The sequence below is a fragment of the Eubalaena glacialis genome, chromosome 13 (assembly GCF_028564815.1).
Source record: "Eubalaena glacialis isolate mEubGla1 chromosome 13, mEubGla1.1.hap2.+ XY, whole genome shotgun sequence".
Lineage (NCBI taxonomy): Eukaryota > Metazoa > Chordata > Mammalia > Artiodactyla > Balaenidae > Eubalaena > Eubalaena glacialis.
This window is the reverse complement of record NC_083728.1, coordinates 87545860-87564631: the sequence shown is the minus strand read 5'-3', so window position 1 is coordinate 87564631 and position 18772 is coordinate 87545860. Positions and strand designations below refer to the sequence as shown.

The 18772-nt window shown below is 44.1% G+C and overlaps 1 protein-coding gene across 1 annotated transcript in view; it reads left to right on the top strand.

Moving 5' to 3' along the window:
* The window catches only part of LOC133104246 (mucin-12-like), a 41402-nt gene that overhangs the window by 14818 nt on the left and 7812 nt on the right, over positions 1-18772 (top strand). Inside the window, exon 13 of the mRNA XM_061209879.1 lies at positions 1261-1371. Coding sequence (XP_061065862.1) covers positions 1261-1371 — 111 coding nt within the window. The remainder of the gene's footprint in view (positions 1-1260; positions 1372-18772) is intronic.

Genomic DNA, 18772 nt, shown 5'->3' with positions numbered 1-18772 from the left:
TGCCCTGATAATCCACGATAATCTCCCTATTTTAGCTGATGAGTCAGCTGACTAGTAACAGGGATCCTGTTACTCTATTTTGGCCAGAAGCAGAAGAATAATTACTTTGATTAAGGCCTTTGATTAGTGTTTAATCTATTTTACATACTTGGCTAATTAAATTCTGTGAACCGTTGCATTTATAAAATTAATACATTACATTTCCTATTTAAAGTTTTCCATTTTTTGATTAACAAACAAAACCTTTCCAACGACTCAAGAAACTCCATAAATCTAATACAATTAAATATATGTTTTTTAAAGCTTCCCCCAAACTAAAGTAATTCTACTAACTTAATAAATTAAATGTATCTATATGATGAATCCTAAGTTCTTCTAAGTGTTCTAATACTGTTTATAACTTTAGCAAGGTTTTAATGTAAAATTACAAGTCTAAATCACTCACTCAATTATCTATTTTATATTGAAACAAGGTTGACGTTCCAATAGGCCAAATTCTCTTGAATGTTACAAATATGTTAAATCCCAAATGTGAAGAGATGATTTGATACAAAAATATTAATACTAAAGGTCTGAATTTATTTGGGATGACTAGAGTAATTCTGTTCCTGGGGTTAAATGGCACCCTTTACTGTAGCAGTTAGGATATTTTTGTATCTGCTATAACAAATATGCCCCAAATGTATAATGGCTCCACCACAAAAGAAGTTTCTTTTTCTTGCTTATGTAACAGTGTTCCTGGTTGGCAGCTAGCTTTCCTCCATGTGGTGATTCAGGGATCTAGGTTCCTTCTTCCAGAGGCTTCGCTATTCCCTTGGATCTCCTCACCACGTGTCTCTAACTGGCAGAGCAATTAGTACCATTAGGGAAGTTGTATGGACCAGGTCTGGAAGTGGCATCCATCACTGTGGTCACATCCCTGGAAAGGACTTAGTCACGTGTATTTACTAACTTCTCTGAAAACTGGCTCCTGAATTGGGCACGAGCTCCCTTTCTTACAGCTGCACAATTGGACATTGCCCCCACCTCCCCGAAGACCTGCAAGACCTCATCCCCCACCCCAATCTTCTTGCTTCGCTTCTACGTGGATTAAGTTCTGATGATTGATTTCTCGGCTGTGAAACAAGCAAGGTGGTTGCAGTGCCAAAGCCCCTCCAGAGGAGAGTGGGGGACTCATAGGAGTTGTGAGAGAACGAAGGACCCCCAGAATGGGAAGGAGCAATATAGCTCCAGGAGCTATAACTTCCCTTTCTCTTTCAGATCTCAGTGAGGACAGGGCTGTCTGGGATGGAGGAAGGTATGTATCCCAGGATGACCCCCAGTGCCAGCAGCTATGGAAGAGCTATGAAGTGAGGTACTGCAGCCCTGGAGGTACTGAGAAGGGGGCACCTTCATGCAAAGGGATTGGAACAACCCCCAGTAGGCTAGCAAAGGAACCAGATTTCATAGTCCACGGCAACTACTGGTGTTGGTCACCTCTCTGAAGGTGATGGTCTCCCTTCTGTCTTCCTGTACACCTGTACTTACCAAGGAGGAAGAGGAGAGAGACCACAGTGCTTGGAAACTCTCAAATAGAAACACCATGGAAGCTCTGATAGGCTTGTCACGATATCAGGCGAAGCCCTCCCGCTCATTCCAGGAAGGTTCTTCCTCCTGCTTGCTCAGTTTCAGCACCAAGGACAGCGCCCCAATCAACTCGCTTACAGCCGTCATCACTTAACACTGGACTGAACTTTCCATTAGACAAAGTGCTCGCGTAAGATTTATTGCATTCCATTTCTATGAAAAACATACGTTTTAAAGTATATAGTGTTTTCTTTGAGTATATAGCATTATGAGTATTTTTAAAGTTCTTATTTTTATCTGCAGGTTCTAATTTTTTTCTTCTTTTTAGTCAATGTAATCATCTCTGTTTAATAACTAAAAACAACAAAAAAACTTCATTAAATTTTTCATGGTTCCCAGACCTCTCTCCAGTCAATGCCCTATGCAAGCTCCCGTTTATCACTTGCTAGCCTCTCTCTCCTCCTCTCCCCCGGGATGTAGAGTCTGATAAGTTTGGCCTCAAGATGAATAGAGGGAAGTCTGCAGCCAGGAAAAGTGCCAGGCCCTGACCTCCCCCATCATCATTTGCTGACCACCGAGGATGCCCCGAGTGAGGCAGAACCCACGCATAACTCACTCACACGATACAGGGACTTACTTACTCCTGTGAGAGAACTAAGTTCTCCTTCTGGAAATGAGCTCATGTGTCTTTCCATAGATCTGAAGAGATGGAGTCTTGGGTTGTCTTTCCAGCTTTCTCATCAAATCTCTGGGTTAAGTTTGGGAAAATTCATATTTGACCATTTGGACTCAATTTTGCCTTCTGCTGAATAAAGACTTGGTTGTTTCTAAAGTCGCCCTCATTGCTATCATTTTTAACATTTTTAGGATGCTTTATCACTATTCCTGCCATGCAGCTAAGGATTCATTTTGTTCTGCAAGGTGTCTCCCACAGGCCACCCCACTTAAACCTTAACCTAAGAAAGAAGCTAATCTCTGCTGCCCCCTCACGGACACTTGCAGCATCTGCAGGCACCGTTTGGCTTCTCCCCCATGAGAGATCGTTAGCCTTCACTTGGTTCCTTCTCATATTTGCCATCAAACTACCCAGCTCCTAAAACTGGGCTTAGTCCATTCGGGCTTATATAGTAGGGCTTATATATATTCGGGCTTATATAGCCATATACTGGATGGCTTAAAAACAACAGACCTTTACTTCTCACAGTTCTGAAGGCCGGGAACTCCAAGATCCAGGTGCTGACAGATTCAATGTCTGGTGAGAGCCCATTTCCTTGTTCATAGTCAGCTGTCTTTTTGCAATACCCTTCCCACACCTTCCTCTCTAGAACCTGACTCATCCTGAAAAGCCAATTCCACTTCCTCCAGGAAGCCCTCTCTGATACAACCCTTCACAAGTAATCTCTCTCATATATCTCTTTCTGGCTGCTACAACAAAATACCATACACTGGGTAGCTTAAACAACAGACATTGATTTTCTCACAATTCTGGAGGCTGGAACTCCAAGATCAGGGTGCTGACAGGATCGCTTTCTGGGGAGCGCTCTCTTCCTGGCTTGCAGACTGGTCCCTTGCTTGCCGTGTGCTCACCTGACCACTTTTTTGTGCGTGCCCACACTGGAGGTGGGGAGGGGTCAAAAAAAGCAAGCTGTCTGATGTCTCTTCTTATAAGAGCACTAATCCCATCAGACAAAGGCTCCACTCTCATGACCTCATCTCACTCCACCTCCCAAAGGCCCCATCTCCAAAAACCATCACATTGGTGGTTAGGGCTTCAGCGTAAGGATTTGGGGAAGGGGCACATTCAGTCCATAGCACTCCTTAACACTGCTATGTATACTTCTTACATCACATTCATAATTTTCCCTACACTGTCCCCTCAGGGTGAGGTTGTGGCTTTGTTCCCTTCTGTGCTCCCACAATGCCTAACACAGTGCCTTGTGCACAGAAGATGCTATTAATGTTTGTTAAATTTAATTGAATCAAGACTCATCTCCACAAAGTTTTTAAAAGCACCTCCTGCCACATTCATCCCGTCCTTCTCTAGTCTCCTTTTGGGCTTGTGTCAACATGACATAACTGAATTCTTATTTGTTCTCTAATTGTTTCATACATACTTATCTCTGATCCTACAGAAAGCCCCATGTTTGGGGCCATAGTATCCAATTCAGGCACTGCATGCCATAGGCACTTGTACATCCTTTCCTCCCACAGCCAAGCCTTGCCCTCTCTGGAGAGATCAAGACAAAAGGAATGGTCAGCAAAGGCTCTTTTTCCATCACAGGGTGGCTGGGGTTGGGGAATAAATAAACATCCTGATCGCCTTTCTTCTCCTTCTCTGGATCTTTCCAGGTCAGATCCAGTCACCCTGAGACCCCGGGAATGGGTCAAGTATGAAATAAGGCTGGAAGTTCAAGGACCACTCCCTGATGATAAACTAAGACTGATGCCATTAGCCTACCCTCAAACTGTGTAGAGACGAGGGAGATTTTCCAAAGCTTCCTCTAAAATTCAGCTCTGTGCAGGCAGATTATAGTGTAATCTTTCGGACAACAGTAAGGGTCTTGGCATTTAGAACCCCAGAGATTTTACTAGACCTGGGAAGACATGACAATTGTGTTTTGCTGCTGAGGGTGATGTGACTCTGTCGATGCCGTTTAGATTACACCCCCCAGGTTGGTCAGGCCTGATTCATCTGTGATGATACAGCCGGCAGGGAGCTGGCGGCTTCCTAAGTCGGGCCGCCTGACAAGAGGCAGGGCTCACAGGGGAGCCTGGCGGCTGAGGAAATTTACTGCGCGTTGTAGCCAAGGAAAGTGGAATTGGACCTGGGCGATAATCAGCCTGATTAGCTCAGTGCCTGGAGAGAGCCAAGGGCAGGGAGGCAGTGCGGGGTGGGGGTGGGGAGGACAGGTCAGCCAGCATCAAGGTGGAGCCCCAGGGGCTGGGGTTTGCTAAGGTCAAGAGCAACTCAGGCCCAGAGAAGTGTACGGAGCAGCAAACTCAGCGAGAACAAGCCCAACGCCCAGTCGTGGGAGTGAAGGCGAGTCAGGAGCAGCAGGCTGAAGGCTAGTAGTGGGGACATGCCGCTGTGGGGGTGGGGAAGCCAGGATCGAGGAGGAGGACGGTGGGCAGAGCTGTGGTGCCCATAGTGCATCCCCTCACTGGGTAACTTCTGGCCAAGTTAAAGGCTGAAGATCTGCCATCAGCAACCCGCTCTCAGGTCCTACCCCTGGAGACTCAGCCTGTGCCAGATGTGTCTGTCCAGAGCAGAGCTCCCCGGCGTTGATCTTGGTGGCAGGCCACAAGGTTCTCATGGTGTGGCTTCAGGAATCCCAGCAGCTCTGGCTTTTGAGATAAAATGGCAGCCTGCTGGCTCTCCCCTCCCCCTCCCACCCTGTTTCTACAGGATTAAAATTTTGAATCTTCAAGAAAAGAAGACCCATCATGTCTGGCCAGGACTGAATGACTTTGTCTTCCACAACCATTACAGGCCGTTGATGGGCCCCTGCCCGGTGGCGCCTCCAGATTTCCAAAATCACCCTGATCTCAGTCACAGCTCAACCATTTGTGAGGCTTTGCTCTCTGCCAGGCCTGGTGCCAAGCAGGCATGTGCATTAATTCATAGATTCCCAACCTAGGCGCCTCAACCCAGTGTGCCCTGAAAGGGTTACAGGTGGGTGGAGAGAGGGAGCCCCCTGCCCTTGGACCACCCACCACGGGGCTTGCCAGAGACTGGTGCCTTACCCTCAGGTAACCTCTTACCAATGCAATCATATTTTCACGTATGCCAGTCATGGAAAAGGTTTGAAAGCACATAGTTATTTCATTTGATCCTTACAATAGCCCTAGGAGGCAAGGACCTTTATCTCCTTTTTACAGATGAGGAAACTGAGGAGTTGAAGGGTTAAATCACTTGCTCGTGGTTACCCACGTAGGAAGAGGTAGGTTTGCATTGGGCGTGCTTAGTTTGAAAGCCAGCTATGTGAACAAGGCTTTAGGAAAGCAGACTGCCCTCTCTCCCACACCAGGGCCACTGGGTCCTGATCGCTAGCAAGGCCAGCTCTCTCCCAACACCTCCATCAGGATGAAGGGTCTCTGCCTGGGTAGGATGGGGGCCCTCTTTCAACAGCATTGGAGATGTCTGTTTCTATGTTGCAGGGTAGACCAGATGGAAATGAAAGGGAAGATGCTCCTGGCTCTCTCATGCCCAGGGTTGAGCTAAAACCTTCCGGGATGGGGAGGTAGGGGAGTGGGACACAGGTACTCAGCTGTTTTCTCTTCATCTTCCTCCCTTACTGAAATGGGGCTGTCTGCACTGCAGAGACCAAGGCTGAGAATATCCAGGCCTGGGATTTGGTCCAATAAGTCAGAGACGCCTAATTTGATGCTAGAGCAACCAAGCATTTGCTGTGCTTTCCTCCACTCTTGAACCTAGAAGGCAGGCTGAGCCCAGGAACCCTGATGCTCTTCTCAGGAGCAGCCCCACAGGTCTGGCTGACCCCCCAAGACTTACCAGGCACCAGCTCAAGACCCCCCCACACACACTCCAAGGAGAGGCTAACCCCCTGTATTCGTTTCCTAGGGCTGCCATAACAAAGCACCACAAACTGAGCGGCTTACACAACAAAAATGTATTCTGTAGCAATTCTGGAGGCTGGGAGTCCAAGACTAAGGTGTCGGCAGAATTGGTTTCTTCTGAGGGCCATGAGGAAGAATCTGTTCCATGCCCCTCTCCTGGCTTCTAATGGTTGGCTGGCGATCTTGGCATTTTTTGGCTTGTAGAAGCATCATCCCTTCTGCCTTCATCTTTCGATGGCATTCTCCTTGTGTGCGAGTCTCTGTGTCCAAACTTGCCCTTTGTATAAGGACTCTGGTCCTATTGGATTAAGGCCCAGCGTACTCCAGTATGACTTCATCTCAATTTAACTCACTACATTTGCAAGACCCTATTTCCAAATAAGGTCATGTGCTGGGGTACTGGAGGTTAGGACTCCAAAATACAAATGGGGAGGTGGGGGGACACAATTCAACCCATAGCATGGCTCTTCTCTTGCAACAGTTGTTCTCACACTTGGGGGAGGGTCAGAATCAGCATGAACACAGAGGCTCAAGTTTGTTGACACAGGATGGGGACCAGGTGATTCTGATAGCACCACGTGTGCCACCTCCTCTCCTGGAGCAATTTTAACTGGACCTCAGGTGCACAGGGCTGAGCTGGTTACACATCTCCCATCACCCCACAGTCAACAGTCCAGGCAAGGCTCATTTCTTATCACCTTTGTCCCTCTGTTCCCTGCCTCCTCCTTCCCCTCCTCCATCAGTGCCCACTCCAATGTGCCACGTAGATATTAATTATACATTAATATATTAAGGTAGGCTTGAAAGTTATATCGTGCTGTTTCATCTATGCAAGTGTTTTAAAATTATACACGTGAATGTGTTCTGTGGATCTTGTCTTTTTCTGTGTCTATTCTTTTAGGCTTTTAAGACCAGTCCACACGAGAGTTTCTCAGGGAGTTGCATTTCTAGGTCATCAGATTTACACATAACTTAGTTTCGCTGCTTTGCCGGATGGCTCTCCCGAATGGCTGTGCCCATGTTTACTCCCACCAGTTCCCATGTCTCCATAGACCTGTCTTTGGATGGGTGCAAAGTTACCAGTGAACATCTTCGAAAATGCTTGCTAGCCACTTAACTTCCATAATCTTTGCCTATTTTTCTTTGGGTGGCTTGTCTTTTAAAAATTGATTTGCAGGGGCTTCCCTGGTGGCGCAGTGGTTGAGAATCTGCCTGCCAGTGCAGGGGACACGGGTTCGAGCCCTGGTCTGGGAAGATCCCACATGCCGCGGAGCAACTAGGCCCGTGAGCCACAACTTCTGAGCCTGCGCGTCTGGAGCCTGTGCTCCGCAACGAGAGGCCACGATAGTGAGAGGCCCGCGCACTGCGATGAAGAGTGGCCCCCGCTTGCCGCAACTAGAGAAAGCCCTCGCACAGAAACGAAGACCCAACACAGCCAAAAATAAATAAATTAATTAATTTTAAAAAAATGGATTCCATTATTTGGCATCTATATAAAAAAAATTGATTTGCTGGAATTTATTGGATGTGAATCCCTTGTCAATTTCAGATATTGCAAATATGTCCAGCTGGACACCCATATCTTAATTGTCTCTGCAGTGCCCTTTGTTGAACAGAAAAAAAAATTTTTCTTTCCCTTATATGGTTTGTGTTTTGGAGCTCCAGTTCAAAAAGTCTTCCCTGATACAAAAATCTCGAAGATACTCTCCTGCAAAATCTTCTGTTAGTTTTGTAATTTTATTTTCCACATTTAGGTCTGGGCCTATTGGGAGTTCACCTCTCTATATGGTGAGTCAGGGGTCTGTAGTAGTTTCCCATTGCTGCTGTAACAAATTACTACAAATTTAGTGACTTAAAAACCACACAAACATGGTGGAGTAGGAAGATGCGGAGTTCACATCTTCTCACAACTAGGGCACCTACCAGGCACTGGTGGGGGACCTCAGACACATAAAGGGATGGGAGGAACCCCCACGTGACCAGGTAGTATGTGGGGGGGGGGAGGAAAAGTGGAGGCCAGATGGGACTGGTGCCCCTGAGGGGTGGCTGGGGGAAGGGAAGGGTTCCCACGCTGGGAGAGGCCCACTCACCATGAGGGGATCAGTGGGGATGGGGATAGACCTTTGGGGGATTGGAGGATCGGAGGGGAACGCAGCCAGTGTTTCCCCTGCCCGCTCTGTCCCAGGGGTCAGCCTGCTGGGGTCCCAGGCCTAAACCTCCGCCCTCCAAGGCCCCCTCCAGCCGTGCTGAGCCTGAGCCCCGCCCCCGCCCCCCCCTCCCCCGCCCCCGCCCCCCCCTCCCCGGACATTTTCCGACCGCTGGTCCTGAGCCTAGGCCCTGCCCCTGCCTAAGCCCTGCCCCCTACAGCCAAGGCCTTTTCTGGCCCTTTTCTTTTCTTTTCTTTTTTTTTTGCTGTTGTGGTTCTGTTTTGCCTTGTTGTTGTTGTTTCATTTATATTTTTATTTTTTCTAATATATTTTTTACTTTTTAAATATTATTTTATTTTTTATTCTTTGTTATTATCCTGCTCTTCTTCTTTTATTTTTTTTTTTGCCGTGCCACACAGCTTGCGGAATCTTGGTTCCCAGGCTGGGTATCAGGCCTGAGCTCCTGTGGTGGAGCACTGAGTCCAAACTGCTGGACTAACAGAGAACCTCAGACCCCAGGGAATACTAATTGGAGTGAGGTCTCCCAGAGGTCCTCATCTCAGCACCAAGACCTGACTCTACCCACTGCCTGCAAACTCCAGTGCTGGATACCTCAGGCCAAACAACCAGTAAGACATTAACACAGCCCCACCCATCAAAAAAAAAAAAAAATGAGACGACAAAAAATATGTTACAGACGAAGGAGCAAGGTAAAAACTTACAAGACCAAATAAATGAAGAGGAAATAGGCAACCTACCTGAAAAAGAATTCAGCGTAATGATAGTAAAGATGATCCAAAATCTCAGAAATAGAATGGAGGCACGAATCGAGAAAATACAAGAAATGTTTAACGAGGACCTAGAAGAACTAAAGAATAAACAAACAGTGATGAGCAACACAATAACTGAAATGAAAAATACACTAGAAGGAATCAATAGCAGAATAACTGAAGCAGAAGAACGAATAAGTGAGCTGGAAGATAGAATGGTGGAAATAACTGCCTAGGAGCAGAAAGAAGAAAAAAGAATGAAAAGAATTGAGGACAGTCTCAGAGACCTCTGGGACAACATTAAACACACCAACATTCGAATTATAGGGGTCCCAGAAGAAGAAGAGAAAGAGGAAGGGTCTGAGAAAATATTTGAAGAGATTATAGTCGAAAACTTCCCTAACATGGGAAAGGAAATAGCCACCCAAGTCCAGGAAACACAGAGTCCCATACAGGATAAACCCAAGGAGAAACACACCAAGACACATATTAATCAAACTAACAAAAATTAAATACAAAGAAAAGATATTAAAAACATCAAGGGAAAAGCAACAAAAAACATACAAGGGAATCCCCATAAGGTTATCAGCTGATTTTTCACCAGAAACTCTTCAGGCCAGAAGGGAATGGCAGGACATATTTAAAGTGATGAAAGGGTAAAACCCACAATCAAGATTACTCTACCCAGCAAGGGTCTCATTCAGATTCAATGGAGAAATCAAAAGCTTTACAGACAAGCAAAAGCTAAGAGAATTCAGCACCACCGAACCAGCTCTACAACAAATGCTAAAGGAACTTCTCTAAGTGGGAAACACAAGAGAAGAAAAAGACCCACACAAACAAACCCAAAACAATTAATAAAATGGTAATAGGAACATACATATCAATAATTACCTTGAATGTAAATTGATTAAATGCTCCAACCAAAAGACACAGACTGGCTGAATGGATACAAAAACAAGACCCATATATATGCTGTCTACGAGAGACCCACTTCAGACCTAAGGACACATACAGACTGAAAGTGAGGGGATGGAAAAATATATTCCATGCAAATGGAAATCAAAAGAAAGATGAAGGGGACTTCCCAGGTGGCGCAGTGGTTAAGAATCCACCTGCCAATGCAGGGCACACGGGTTCGATCCCTGGTCCGGGAAGATCCCACATGCCACAGAGCAACTAAGCCTGTGTGCCACAACTACTGAGCCTGTGCTCTAGAGCCCATGAGCCACAACTACTGAGCCCACATGTCACAACTACTAAGCCCGTGCACCACAACTACTGAGCCTGCGCTCTAGAGTCCATGAGACACAACTACGGAGTGCACGTGCCACAACTACTGAGCACACTTGCCACAACTAGTGAAACCCACGTGCCTAGAGCCCATGTTCCACAACAAGAGAAGCCACCACAATGAGAAGCACTTGCACTGCAACAAAGAGTAGCCCCTGCTCGCTGCAACTAGAGAAAGCCCGTGTGCAGCAACGAAGACCCAACACAGCCAAAAATAAATAAATAAAATAAAATAAATTAATTAAAAAAAAGAAAGCTGGAGTAGCAAAGCTCATATCAGATAAAACAGACTTTAAAATAAAGACTGTTATAGGAGATAAGGAAGGACACTACATAATGATCAAGGGATCAATCCAAGAAGAAGATATAACAATTATAAATATTTATGCACCCAACATAGGAGCACTTCAATACATAAGGCAAATGCTAACAGCCATAAAAGGGGAAATTGACAGTAACACAATAATAGTGGGGGACTTTAACACCCCACTTACACGAATGGGCAGATCATCCAGACAGAAAAGAAATAAGGAAACACGAGCTTTAAATGACACAATAGACCAGATAGATTTAAATGATATTTATAGGCCATTCCACCAGAAAGAGGCAGAATACACTTTCTTCTCAAGTGCACATGAAATATTCTCCAGGATAGATCACATCTTGGTTCAGAAATCAAGCCTCAGAAAATTGAAATCATATCTAGCATCTTTTCTGACCACAATGCTATGAGATTGGAAATCAGTCACAGGAAAAAAACTGTAAAAAACAAACTCATGGAGGCTAAACAGTGCACTGCTAAATAACCAAGCGATCACTGAAGAAATCAAAGAGGAAATTAAAAAATACATAGAAACAAATGACAATGAAAACACAATGACCCAAAACCTATGGGACACAGCAAAAGCAGTTCTAAGAGAGACGTTTATAGTAATACAATCCTACCTCAAGAAACAAGAAAAATCTCAAATAAACAATCTAACCTTACACCTAAAGCAACTAGAGAAAGAAGAACAAAAAACCCCAAAGTTAGTAGAAGGAAAGAAATCATAAAGATCAGAGCAGAAATAAATTAAATAGAAACGAAGAAAACAATAGCAAAGATCAATAAAACTAAAAGCTGGTTCTTTGAGAAGATAAACAAAATTGATAAAGCTTTAGCCAGACTCATGAAGAAAAAAAGGGAGAGGACTCACATCAATAAAACTAGAAATGAAAAAGGAGAAATTACAACTGACACTGCAGAAATACAAAGGATCATAAGAGACTACTACAAACAGCTATATGACAATAAAATGGACAACCTGGAAGAAATGGACAAATCCTTGGAAAGGTACAACTTTCCAAGACTGAACCAGGAAAAAATAGAAAATATAAACAGACCAATCACAAGTAATTAAATTGAAACCGTAGTTAAAAATCTTCCAACAAACAAAAGTCCAGAACCAGATGGCTTCACAGGTGAATTCTATCAAACATTTAGAGAAGAGCTAACACGGATCCTTCTTGAACTCTTCCAAAAAATTGCAGAGGGAGGAACACTCCCAAACTCATTCTATGAGGCCACCATCACCCTGATACCAAAACCAGAAAAAGATACTACAAAAAAAGAAAATGCATACCAATATCACTGATAAATGTAGACCCAAAAATCCTCAACAAAATACTAGCAAACAGAATCCAGCAACACATTAAAAGGATCATACACCACGATCAAGTGGGATTTATCCCAGGGATGCAAGGATTCTTCAATATACACAAATCAATCAATGTGATACAGCATATTAACAAATTAAAGAATAAAAACCATGTGATCATCTGAATAGATACAGAAAAAGCTTTTGATAAAATTCAACACCCATTTATGATAAAAAAAAAAACTCTCTAGAAAGTGGGCACAGATGGAACCTACCCCAACATAATAAAGACCATTTATGACTAACGCACAGCAAACCTCATTCCCAATGGTGAAAAACTGAAAGCGTTTCCTCTAAGATCAGGAACAAGACAAGGATGTCCACTCTCACCACTATTATTCAACATAGTTTTGGAAGTCCTAGCCACAGCAATCGAAGAAGATAAAGAAAAGGAATACAAATTGGAAAAGAAGAAGTAAAACTGTCACTGTTTGCAGATGACATGATATTATACGTAGAAAATCCTAAAGATGCCACCAGAAAACTACTAGAGTTAATCAATGAATTTGGTAAAGTTTCAGGATACAAAATTAATGCACAGAAATCTCTTGCATTCCTATACACTAACAACAAAAGATCACAAAGAGAAATTAAGGAAACAATCCCATTTACCATCACAGCAAAAAGAATAGAATACCTAGGAATGAACCTGCCTAAGGAGGCAAAAGACCTGTACCCAGAAAACTATAAAACACTGATGAAAGAAATCAAAGTTGACACAAACAGATGGAGAGATATACCATGCTCTTGGATGGGAAGAATCAATATTGTGAAAATGACTATACTACCCAAAGCAATCTACAGATTCAATGCAATCCCTATCAAATCACCAATGGCATTTTTCACAGAATTAGAACAAAAGATTTTACAATTTGTTTGGAAACACAAAAGACCATGATAGCCAAAGCAATCTTGAGAAAGAAAAACAGAGCTGAAGGAATCAGGCTCCACAACTTCAGACTATACTACAAAGCTACAGTAATCAAGACAGTATGGTATTGGCACAAAAACAGAAATATAGATCAATAGTACAGGATAGAAAGCCCAGAGATAAACCCATGCACCTATGGTCACCTAATCCATTAAAGGAGGCAAGAACATACAATGGAGAAAAGACAGTCTCTTCAGTAAGTGGTGCTAGGAAAACTGGACGGCTACATGTAAAAGAATGAAATTAGAACACCACCTAACACCATACACAAAAGTAAACTCAAAATGGATTAAAGACCTAAATGTAAGACCGGACACTATAAAACTCTTAGAGGAAAACATAGGAAAAACACTCTTTGACATAAATCACAGCTAGATCTTTTTGACCCACCTCCTAGAGTAATGAGAATAAAAACAAAAATAAACAAATGGGACATAATTAAACTTAAAAGCTTTTGCACAGCAAAGGAAGCCATAAACTAGACAAAAAGGCAATCCTCAGAATGGGAGAAAATATTTGCAAACAAAGCAATGGACAAAGGATTAATCTCCAAAATATACAAACAGCTCATGCAGCTCAATATCAAAAAAACAAACAACCCAATCCAAAAATGGGCAGAAGACCTAAATAGACATTTCTCCAAAGGAAACATACAGATGGTCAAGAGGCACATGAGAAGATGCTCAACATCACTAATTATTAGAGAAATGCAAATCAAAACTACAATGAGGTATCACCTCACATTGGTCAGAATGGCCATCATCAAAAAATCTGCAAACAATAAATGCTGGAGAGGATATGGAGAAAAGGGAACCCTCTTACACTGTTGGTAGGAATGTAAATTGATACAGCCACTATGGGGAACAGTATGGAGGTTCCTTAAAAAACTAAAAATAAAACTACCATATGACCCAGCAATCCCACTACTGGGGATATACCCTGAGAAATCCATAATTCAAAAAGACATATGTACCCCAATGTTCATTGCAGCACTATTTACAATAGCCAGGACATGGAAACAACCTAAGTGTCCATTGACAGATGAATGGATAAAGAAGATGTGGTACATATATACAATGGAATATTACTCAGCCATAAAAAGGAATGAAATTGGGTCATTTGTAGGGATGTGGATGGACCTAGAGTCTGTCATATAGAGTGAAGTAAGCCAGAAAGAGAAAAACAAATATCATATATTAACACATGTATGTGGAATCTAGAAAAATGGTACAGGTGAATGTAGTTCCAGGGCAGGAATAGAGACGTAGATGTAGAGAATGGACGTGTGGACACAGCGGGGGAAGGGGAGGGTGGGATGATTTGGGAGATTAGGTTTGACAAAAATACACTACCATGTGTAAAATAGATAGCTAGTGGGAACCTGCAGTACAACGCAGGGAGCTCAGCTCTGTGCTCTGTGATGACCTAGATGGGTGGGATGGAGGGGAGGGAGGTCCAAGAGGGAGGGGATATATGTATACATAAAGCTGATTCGCTTCGTTGTACAGCAGAAACTAACACAGCATTGTAAAGCAATTATACTCCAATTAAAAAAACCCCACAAATTTATTATTTTACAGTTCTGGAGGTCAGAAGTCCAAAATGAATTTTGTGGGGCTAAAACCTAGGTGTTAGCAGGCCTGTTCTCTTCTGGAGGTTCTAGGGAGAATCTATTTCCTTGCATTTTCCGATTTCTAATGGCCACCTACATTCCTTGGCCTGTGGCCCCTTCCTCGATTTAAAAAAAAAAAAAAAAAATGATGTGATGCTTCTCTCCCTCCGACCACAGATAAGGTTTTCTACTTTGAAGGATTTATGTGATTAGATTGGACCTACCTGGATAATTCAGGGTAATCTCCCCCTTTTGCAACCTCTACTTAATCACCTCTACAAAATCCCATTTGCCATGTAAAGTAACGTACTCACAGGTTCTGCAGATTAGGGTGTGGACATCTTTGGGGTACCATTGTTCAGCTGGGCATAGAAACCAACTTGATTTTTGCTCCATATGGTGAGACAGTGTTCCCAGCAGCATCTACCAACAGGTCATTTTCCCCTATCAATTTGCGGTGGCGCCTCTTCCACATGCCAGGTAGCTGCATTCACACAGATCTGATCCTGAGCTCTCACCTCTGTTCCATTGTCTCATTTATCCGTGCCAGCACGAGTGTCAGTGTGGTTTTGGTGTTTTTGTTTTTGTTTTTTTTTTATTACCTTGGCTTTATAAAATATTTTTTAAACTAGTAGAGTGAGTCCTCCTTTTCAACATTTTCTTAACTATGTAAGGACTTTATTCTGCCATATAAATTTAGGATTGCGTTTAATAGATTAACTTGGGGAGAGCTGTCATCTTTGCAGTGCTAAGTCATCATATCCATGAAGACAGTATATTCCACCTTTTATTCGGGCCTTCTTTAAAGTGTTTCAAGGGGGTTTAAACTTTTTCTCTGTAAGGGGGCAAGTGTTCTGATCATCAGCCTCCTATGTGTGTGTGTTGGGTTTTCCCCACATCAGCAAGCAATTCTTTGACACCGAGTGTCTTACTATTCAACTCAATTTTGACACTGTCTACCTGAAGACAGAGTCAGATTCCGCAGGTAAAGGAGTCAGTCCTACAAGACTGCCCTCCACTTAAGATGCCAATCCCAAGTCCAGGTTGCTATCTATATTCGTGATCAACAGGCTATAAATCAGAGGTTCCCATGACCTCCTCCTTAGGTTCAATTAATTTGCTAGTGTGGCTCACGGAAGCCAGAAAACTTATTTACTCAATAGATAACCGGTTTATTACAAAGGATATTAAACAATATGAATCAATAGCCAGATGAAGAGATACGTAGGGCAAGTTCCCAAACCAAGGAGCTCCTGTCCCCATGAAGTTTGATGCTGGCACAGTGGCACGTGGAAGAGTTCTGGTTCACCAACCTGGAAGCTCCCAAACCGTCCTTCAGGATTTTTATGGAGGCTCCATTACATAGGCATAATTGATTAAATCACTGGCCATTGACAGCTGATTCAACCTCCAGCCCCTTTCCCCTCCCTGGAGGTCAGGGGGGTGGGACTGAAAGTTCCAACCCTTTAACCACCTGGTTGGTTCTCCAGGCAGCCAGCCCCAAATCTTAGGTGGGTTCCAAAAGTCATCTCATTAACCTAACAAAAGACACCTTTACGGCTCTCATCACTTAGGAAATTCCAAGGGTTTTAGGAGCTCTGTGCCAGGAAGATCCAATATATTTTTCTTATTCTAAATCACATCACAAGAAGTCACATCGATTCCACTGATGGCAACAAGCATTTCCCAATGCTCGTGTTTCCACCAGGTATTTCTCCTGGATCTTACCTCCTTCCTACACTTGGAATGGTGAGTGACAGTTATTTGTCTAAATCTCTTGAATGATTGTGCCAACCATTAAAAGGCTTTAAACATTGGGATTTACGACTCTTTTTCTTCTCCCTTCTGCCCTGGGCAGTGTGAGGGAACGGTCAGTCGTGAGTAAGTGCCTCCGATGTTTAGGGTCAGGAAGATAGGAGAACCCAGAGAAGGCGTGGGCAGGGAGGTAGGAAGAAAGCCAGGAGAGCCGGGAGACCAACACGCCAGGAGGAAAGAGTTTCAAGGAGGGTGGATCTCCTCTGCCAGACGCGGAGTAAGAGGAGCACAGATGAAGTGAAGATCGTTGGTGACCTTGACCAGAGCTGCTTCCCGGGGAGTGTTGAGAACAAAAGCCCAATTATAGTCAGTTCAAGAGAAAAAGGAAAACAAGACAGGAATGATAGGGCGTGCGAAGTCAGGCGGGGGACTGGTTTTCTTTCGTTTTAAGACTGGAAATATGCTAAAGCAGGATCCAGGGGAGAGAAGACAGGTGATGCTGCAGGAGAGAGGCAAATGCAGAAAGCCACGTCCTTGACTAATTGGCAGGGGGTGAAACCCATCAGTGCCGGGCTGAGCCAGATTGAAGCCTGAGGCCAAAGGAAAAAATCAGTAATACTGATTCTGTCTTGACTTAAAATTTTGATATTTTGTTCATTATGTATTTTTGCATTAATTATAATTATTAAAATATTATTTATGTTGATTAATGGAATTTTTGGTGTTCCTTTAGATTCTGCACCTGAGACCCTGTGGAGGGGAATCTTTGAGAGAGATATTCTAGTATAAGAGGGAGGTTGCAGGAAGGGCCTCTGTATAAGAATAAAGGGGCACAGGGCCTCTGATGATTGGCAAGGGTGGCCCACAGGCTGACAGGCACCCCCAAAGCCCAGAAACAAGGAGAGGTTGTTTGTACCCACCGCTTGACAATGGACCATGTCCCAGAACATAGTCAGCTTCAGCAGGGATAGAGCTCCCCCTGGTGGGCCTGGCTGGGAAAGACAGCTCAGAACGGCTGGGGCGGAGAGTCTAGGGCTTGCTTGGGCTGAAAGCTGCAGAGGATGGGAAGCCCGCTGACTGGAGGGAAGTGGTCCCAGAAGGAGGAGGAGGAGCAGCCGAGGGAGGAGCAAGTTTTGAGAAAGGAGTGATCAACAGTTTGAATTGCCAGAGAGGCCTCCATTAATTTCGGCCTGGTTATTTACATAGGCGCCGCAAGAAGTGTACATTTACGTGTGTCAACCTCTTCAAGCATAGGGTATTACGCAAACTAAGATGAGAAATTTACCTTTTTAAAAAAATTTTTATTTATTTATTTATTTTTGGCTGCGTTGGGTCTTCGTTTCTGTGCGAGGGCTGTCTCTAGTTGCGGCGAGCGGGGGCCACTCTTCATCGCGGTGCGCGGGCCTCTCACTGTCGCGGCCTCTCTTGTTGCGGAGCACAGGCTCCAGATGCGCAGGCTCAGTAGTTGTGGCTCACGGGCCTAGTTGCTCCGCGGCATGTGGGATCTTCCCAGACCAGGGCTCGAACCCGTGTCCCCTGCATTGGCAGGCAGATACTCAACCACTGCGCCACCGAGGAAGCCCGAGAAATTTACCTCTTATGTGGAAATTTTCTAAAGGAATCTTTGTTTGGACCTTTAAAATCTCTATTATTTGCTCTTTTCTCCTGAGTCTAGGATCAAGACCAAAAATGTCCCTTCACACATGTCACCTGCAGTGCCTGTAAGTGGAAGTGAAGTTCTGTCTCAGAGATATTGCCAACACTTTATAAGGTTCTTACTATCAAGGAGTGGTCTTCCTTACCACTGTGAGGCGGGGACCTTAAAAAAAGATTAAAAAAATGTCAGCGAAGTCAAGGAATGTAAAAGGTAAAAGGAACCCACTATCAACCTGGGTGGCAAGGCAGATTTTGCTGTCACTGGGCATCTGATTCTGGGGTCTTTTGCGCTGGGCAACGAGGGCTGGCTGATCAGTTACCAGATGGATTTTGAGTGACTCAGAGCAACTTCAGTTGCTATAAGGCTGACTGAATCCCAGACTCACACCAACAAGAGAATCACGACTGAGCTGGCAGCTTTACATACAGAAGGTGAGCAGGAATTTAGAGACTGCAACCGGACTTGCCTGGACAGCTGGAGGTGTGATTCCACTGGAGCAAGAGATAAGTTTCAGTCATGCTTCTCAGCGAAAGTGGACACTTCCAGCCTAATGGGCTTAGGACACACACAGACCTAAAGCAGACATCCAGCCCACGTTGTCGGCTCCGCTGGATGGCAGGAGCACAAATGCCAGGGCCCCAGGCTGGGTCTGGCTCTATAATTTTACTTTTAAGTGACTATTATCCAATAATTTCATTTTAAATTATTTTGCAGCATAACTACGTCCAGAATGTAATGGTTCTTTTTAATGATACTTGTCCGGGAT